Genomic DNA, 6910 nt, shown 5'->3' with positions numbered 1-6910 from the left:
AGTTTGTTTCCTTGCCCTTTACGGTTTCGAGAGGCGCCTGCGATCGTTGGCTCGTGGCCTCGTGGCCAGCGGCTGCCAGTCTGTGGCTTCTGCTTCTGCTTCACATCTTGCTGTGACTCTGACCCTCCTGCCTCCCTCTCCCTTGTATAAGACCTTCGTGGTTATCCTGAGCCACGTGGGTCATCCAGAATAATCCCCTCACCTCAAGGTCCTTAACCACACGTGCAAAGTCCCTCGTGCCGCGGCAGGGTACATGCTCTGGGGATCACAGTGCGGACACCTTTGGGGGGGTGTTATTCTGCCAATCACACTAACTCTGGGCAACTTACTGGACGTGATTATGGTGATGGTGATGGTGGTGGTGGTGATGGTGGTGGTGGTGATGGTGGTGACGGTGGTGGTGGTGACGGTGGTGGTGGTGATGGTGGTGGTGGTGATGGTGGTGATGGTGGTGATGGTGATGGTGGTGGTGGTGATGGTGACGGTGATGGTGGTGACGGTGACGGTGGTGGTGGTGATGGTGATTGTGGTGGTGGTGGTGATGGTGGTGATGGTGGTGGTGGTGGTGGTGGTGGTGGTGATGGTGATGATGGTGGTGATGATGGTGACGGTGGTGGTGGTGACGATGATGGTGGTGATGGTGGTGGTGGTGATGGTGGTGACGATGATGCTGGTGATGGTGATGGTGATGGTGGTGATGGTGATGGTGATGGTGGTGGTGGTGATGGTGATGGTGGTGATGGTGGTGACGGTGGTGGTGGTGATGGTGGTGGTGGTGATGGTGGTGGTGGTGATGGTGGTGATGGTGATGATGGTGGTGATGATGGTGACGGTGATGGTGGTGACGATGACGGTGGTGACGGTGACGGTGATGGTGGTGATGGTGATGGTGGTGGTGGTGGTGGTGATGGTGATGGTGATGGTGGTGGTGGTGATGGTGGTGGTGGTGATGGTGGTGACAGTGGTGGTGGTGACGGTGGTGGTGGTGATGGTGGTGGTGGTGATGGTGGTGATGGTGGTGATGGTGATGATGGTGGTGATGGTGGTGACGGTGATGGTGGTGACGATGATGGTGGTGATGGTGATGGTGGTGATGGTGGTGGTGGTGATGGTGGTGGTGGTGATGGTGGTGGTGGTGGTGGTGGTGATGGTGGTGATGGTGGTGATGGTGGTGGTGGTGATGGTGGTGATGGTGGTGATGGTGATGGTGGTGATGGTGGTGATGGTGATGATGGTGGTGATGATGGTGATGGTGATGGTGATGATGACGGTGATGGTGGTGATGGTGATTATGGTGATGGTGGTGATGGTGGTGATGGTGGTGATGATGGTGGTGATGGTGGTGATGGTGGTGGTGGTGGTGGTGGTGATGATGACGGTGATGGTGGTGATGATGACGGTGATGGTGGTGATGGTGATGATGGTGATGGTGGTGGTGATGGTGGTGGTGGTGATGGTGGTGATGGTGATGGTGATGGTGGTGATGGTGGTGATGATGATGGTGATGGTGGTGGTGGTGGTGGTGATGCTGGTACCTACCCATATGGAGTTGTTGGGAAGATTAAATCAATTCATATTTACAGCTCATACAAGGATTAAGAATTTGCAGCTGTCTCCATCTTTCGAAGGGGGAGAGGTCTGGGAGCAGAGCTGAGCAGGGTCTGGGCTGGGGAGGAGGGATTGAAGGTTGGCCCACACAGAAGAGGGCTGGGGGTTCAAACGTCTAGGACAGGCTTAAGACAGCTGAGAGATAAGCTCTAAATTCAGGGGGGTACACTCGAACATGGCCCTTGGAGTGCTTGCTAAGTAACAAATCATGACTGTGTCTATTTATACCTCATCTTCATCATTCCCAGTGGTGAAAGAGCTGTGAAAATTGAGGAAGTGGTGGGTGGACCTTTTTTTTCTTCTTAATCAAAGTGCAAAACTTTCCTTTAAGATTCCAGCTTTGCAGAGCATGCGCTGGGGCCAGAGGCGCAGCGGAGGTGTCAGCCGCTCCAAGAGCGAATCCTCTGTCGGTCCTCCTAACATGAGGCTGGAAGGCCACAGCCGGGTCCCCGCAGGTCCAGCATGAGGGTGGCCCTGGGAGCCGTGTGTTGTGACATCTCCAGGGTGGGTCGGGCATGCGCTTAGGCTCAGCGTTGGTTTGTAGATTGCCCTTGAAAACTCTCGCACAGGGTCCTTTCATAATGTGGCTCAGAACAGTCCCACAAACCGTTACAAAGTATTTTAGGCGACACATTTCTATAACTGTTAAGCTTTTTAAAACAATTTTTTTTCAGTTTTGCCCTTTTGCAAAATAACTGTTTTTATACTGATTCAGAAGCTCTTTTTTCTCAGAATTATTCTTGGCCAGAATTGCTCTAGCATATGACACTAAAGGGAAGCTGAGACCAAGGGCACGATCCCTCCACGTCTAACCCAGGGTCCTGCTGTGGAGATTTAGCCCAAAGTAGCAAGAGCCACCTCCTCTGCCACAGAATCTTCATGCCAAGTATTCGATGGAGGGAAACTCATGCATGCTTTCCTCTGTAAGAGAAGAAGGCGTCCCCACGTGAAAGCAGCCAAGAAAACAAGCCCTCATTCTGATGTCTCATCGGCACGAATCCCAGACACAGGGCTGGGCCAGCAGGTCACTTTCAGGTACACAACGCTGTGAAGAAACATAAACATCCTCCACCCGCAGAACATGGACATCACGAGGTGCAGGCAGCGCATTCAGCGTAACCCTGTTATAAAAATCACACGCACGCGCGCGTGCCAGAGAAGGACGCCCAGCAAACACAAGCGTCACTTACCTCCTGTTGGAAATTTGAGGATGACGAACGTTTCCCTTTTTCACTTTTCTACTTTTCTCCATTGTGTAAATTTCTGGGCAAGATGCATCTATTCCTTGCATGTGCCTCTTACATTTGTATGTATTTTCCCTTAAAAAAACAGTAATGGGAAGATACCATCGTTCACCAAGTACACTCAAGACGTTAAATTCGATGTTGAATGTCATACAAAAATGAGAAGTGGCAATGAAAGTAGTCATTACCGTTTTATTTAACTGAGCATTTACTATGCGCCCAGCACTTTGATAACCACTTTGCGTACGGGATCTCCTTCGATCCTGAAGCAGCTCTTTGAAGCGGGGGCTAGTATTCTTCCCACTTTGCAGGGAAGGAACGAGAATGTTGACTCAAAGTTAAGCCATTCAGCCAAAGTCACCAGTGTGGACCTCAGCCAGCAGGGCCGGGTTTGAACTCAGGAGCCTCTGGTGTGAACATGACGGCTTAGCACCGCGGAACAGGGAAACAGGGCAGAGGGGCACGGATGGGGAGGGGTTGAGCTGAGATGCAGGAGAGGAAAGGCGTGAGGCAGGGGGGCCATGCTGACCCATGCCGAGGGGTCTTGCAGATGGACGGAGGGAAGGAAGGAAAACAAGAGGAGAAGGAGCTTTCAAGCCCTGGGAAACGTTTGGATGAAGGGGGGCGGTGGTGATTTGGAATGTTTATCTGGAGGCAACTTCTGCAGCTGTGGTTTTGAGATTCTCCCTTTTTTTATGATACGCTCCAATTTTTCTTAAAACCACTGTTGTTGTTCTTCTGTTTACACTTTACTGGTCAATACACGGATGTCAAACAGACGAGGCTCAAGAAAGAGTTCCTTTCAGCCTCCAGTACTTCGCGATAAGGCCACACAGGAAAGCCAGACCCGGGGAAATGCAACACTGGACACAGCATCACCCGGAAATTAAATCTCAAGCCACTAAGCGTTGAGAAGAGCTTTTTCAAGTACAGTTTGCATAACATGAAACTCATGGAGGCAACGTTCCCAGAGCCGGTTAGAGACAGTGAATCGGGAGGAGGCGTGCTTACAGGAGCAGGTTCTTAACACACGTTTGGTTTGAGGGGATTTCATTCCGTGCCGTTGGTTTTCTTTGTGATTTTTTTTCTTTCCACCTGCAGTTTAGCAGCCTGGCTGTTTCTGAGGAGCATAACTGCATGGCCAGCAAGAGATCACACCACTGAGTTTTCAAGGCCAGTAGATTAGGTGTTCAAGGCAGGGCTGCCACATACAGTGGTGTGGTTTGTGCACTGCACAAAGCAGCTGGCTTTCAAGTGGAGCTAAAAATACAAGCTGTGTGCTGCCCCGTCTGAAGCAAGGGGCTCCTTTTTCTTTGTACAAAAGGCATGGCAGTCAGCTTGCCAAGCCCTAGGCCTGCAGATCTGCACTGGCCCAGAGGGGCGCCTTTCCCAGTCCATAGGAGGGTGCCGTATAGGACGGCTAGCCTCGGCTCTGGACTGGGGAAGCTCCGGAAGGGAGGGGAGCCGGGAGCAAGGCTGGCCTGGAAGAGCCCCTCTCCATTGAGGTCAAAAGAATGAAGAGGGGCCGCAGGTGTGGGCTGATAGAGGAAAAGAAACAAGGCACTTTTATGAGTTCAGTTTGCAGTGACTATAGAACTTTCATGAACCCTTTGCCCTGAGGTTGACCTTGATCCCTTTGTTAAACATTGACCAACACACATGACAGAGGCAGTCCGACCTTCCCTTCAAAGCCACACCGCAGTCTTACTCTTGTCTAGGACATTGGGGGTAGGGTAGGCACCGTCCCGCACAGGCCAGGCTGGTGGTCTCCCCCTGGCAGTGTTTTAATTAAACAGCCCTCGCGCCTGCTTACCGGAAATCCTTTCATCAGGAACTTCTTAGTCCTAAAATATGGGAAAGGAGCCCCCTGTAGTTACTCTAAAGGTGATGCTTTGTTGATTGACATCCCATGGAGGTGTAAATGGTGATACCAGACCCCTGAGGACAAGGTGTGACAACAAGGCAGTCCCAGCAGGAGAAGTGGAAGGGAAGGGGGGCAGGGAGAGCAGAGAGAGAGAAAGAGAGGAAACCACGTGGACCCGCCTCCCCGTGGGCGCCCCAGGCCTGGGATCTCAGCTCCGAACATCTCCTTGGTTTATTGCATGTACGTGCACGGAGCCAGGGCTGGAAGCAGGGAAACAAAGGCAGTCTCCCTGTTCTCAAGGGCCTTCATCTCTAACATCTGGACGTTGTGTCAGGCGCTCCACCAATCACTGTCGCTGCATTATGTCATAAATCCTCACACTAATCCCCGGAGGCAGGTGCCGTTTTTACCCCCACTTGATGGAAGAAGAAACAGAAACTCAGAGTGGGGAAGCGACTTAGCTCACACAGCCAGGACCATCTGGCTCCAGTGCCGGTATTCTTCCTGACTCGGTTAGGGTGTCTACTAAAGCAGCCATAACGATGGTAACTATAGCAACTGTAGTAGCTGCAGTAGTCATGGTGATAGTGATAGCAGTTGTAGTAATGGTAGTATAATCCTCTGAGAACTAGTAACCATAGCAGGGAGGTAGGGGCTGTGCTAAGTGTTTTCACATATTAATTCATGACACGTGTGATAGGCACCAGCATTGTCCCCATCGTACAGATAGAGAAACTGAGGCACACACACACTGAGTATCCCACCCAAGGCCACCCAAGCATCAGAAGTCAACTGTGAACCCAGGATGTAACGGGTCTTAACGGTGCCCACGCCTATGGGGGGAGCACAAGACCTGCTTTCTCTAGACCTGTGGCAGCCATGAGGGGGATCGTACCGTCCGTGTGGCCACCTGCCGCTGGCCAGGCGCCATCCAAGGGCCAGAGCGCCAGCCCTTGGAAGCCCGTGTCTGTTTAGCGGTGGGGAGGTCAGATGACAGAGAGGAACCTTGCAGAGAGGGCAAGGCGCAGGGAAGGAGACCCACAGGCTGAGGGGCGTGGAGGCAGCTGAGGGGCGGATGTCTCGGGTGGGCGAGGGTCAGGGCAGGTCTCTTCAGGAGGGGACATCTGGGCGAAGATCTGTAACCACCTAGGGGTCCAGGGAAAGAGCATTCCAGGCCTGCAGAAGCCCCTCCCTTGCCATAGCCCCGGAGAGGAAACTTTTTCCATTAAAACTTTTGGAAAAATATTGCAAAAATACACCAAAGATAAAAACCTCGCTCATAATCTCACCACTTTTGCAAGTATCTAAAGCTGCGAAAATTCCCCCTTCTGTCCTGTGCCCCAGTCACACTGGGGGGATTAATTGGCAGGGGAAGCACGTCGATCCAAGCGTACAGAACCATTTGTGTCGACATGAAAGGTCCCAGATTGCTCTGTTTTCATCACCCTCTTGAAGGCATGTGACTGTCCTTTCCTCAGCAGCTCCCAGCTGGCCCAGGTCTAGCAACACAACAAACTGTTGTGGCCTGAGCACCCTTACAGCCAGAAAGCTAGAATTGTACGTAAACTAAGGTTCACAGGCTCTCAGCAAGCTGGGAGGCCTCTCACCTTGACCACACGGCAAGGGCGGGAACACCTGGTCTTCGGGTCACATATGTGGACCTGAGGCTTTTTGTCCTCGTTTTGGTTTTCCCGGCTGCTTTCCGGGGGACTGGAATTTTTTGACAGTTGAGTTCCGGATTCACAGCGTTGGGATGGTGACCAGTGAGCCCAGTAAGAGACAGACACGCAGCTGCTTGAGCCAGAGAGAGCCAGAGCACCTCAGCGCCGACCTGTCAGCCACACGGCGCGGAAGACCCCAGATGACACTCAGGAGGACTCAGGCTGCCAGGAGCCCCTCCAGCAAGGGCGCCACAGCCTAGATTCATGGCGAAGAGCCCTTGGCAACATCTTTCAGAACACGTGAAAACAGGGTGACACTACCGTGAAGAAAGTCAGTTCTGAGGGCTATTTTCAGCGTGCCACGGGGGACCAGATTCCAACCACAGGGGTAAATGAAAAACCAAAATTAATGAAACGATCTAACCAGAGAAAGCTGCCTTTGGGCAGCAGAAAGTTTCATGTTTTAGGTAATTTCTTAAAAGAGCAAAACTGCTTATGGGCCTTCCCCTCTCCCAGATGTGTGAAGTGTGAGC

The 6910-nt window shown here is 52.1% G+C and overlaps 1 protein-coding gene across 1 annotated transcript; it reads right to left on the bottom strand.

Annotated features, from left to right (window-relative positions):
* Positions 1 to 338: 338 nt before the first annotated feature.
* LOC116744774 (basic proline-rich protein-like) lies at positions 339 to 2718 on the bottom strand. The gene is given in 2 exon segments (XM_032614842.1): positions 339 to 1535; positions 2638 to 2718. Coding segments are annotated over 2 exon segments (1278 nt in total).
* Positions 2719 to 6910: the final 4192 nt, after the last annotated feature.

Source organism: Phocoena sinus, chromosome 19, assembly GCF_008692025.1.
Source record: "Phocoena sinus isolate mPhoSin1 chromosome 19, mPhoSin1.pri, whole genome shotgun sequence".
Taxonomy (NCBI): Eukaryota; Metazoa; Chordata; class Mammalia; order Artiodactyla; family Phocoenidae; genus Phocoena; species Phocoena sinus.
The sequence above is the reverse complement of the archived record's forward strand: the minus strand, read 5'-3'. Positions and strand labels throughout refer to the sequence as shown.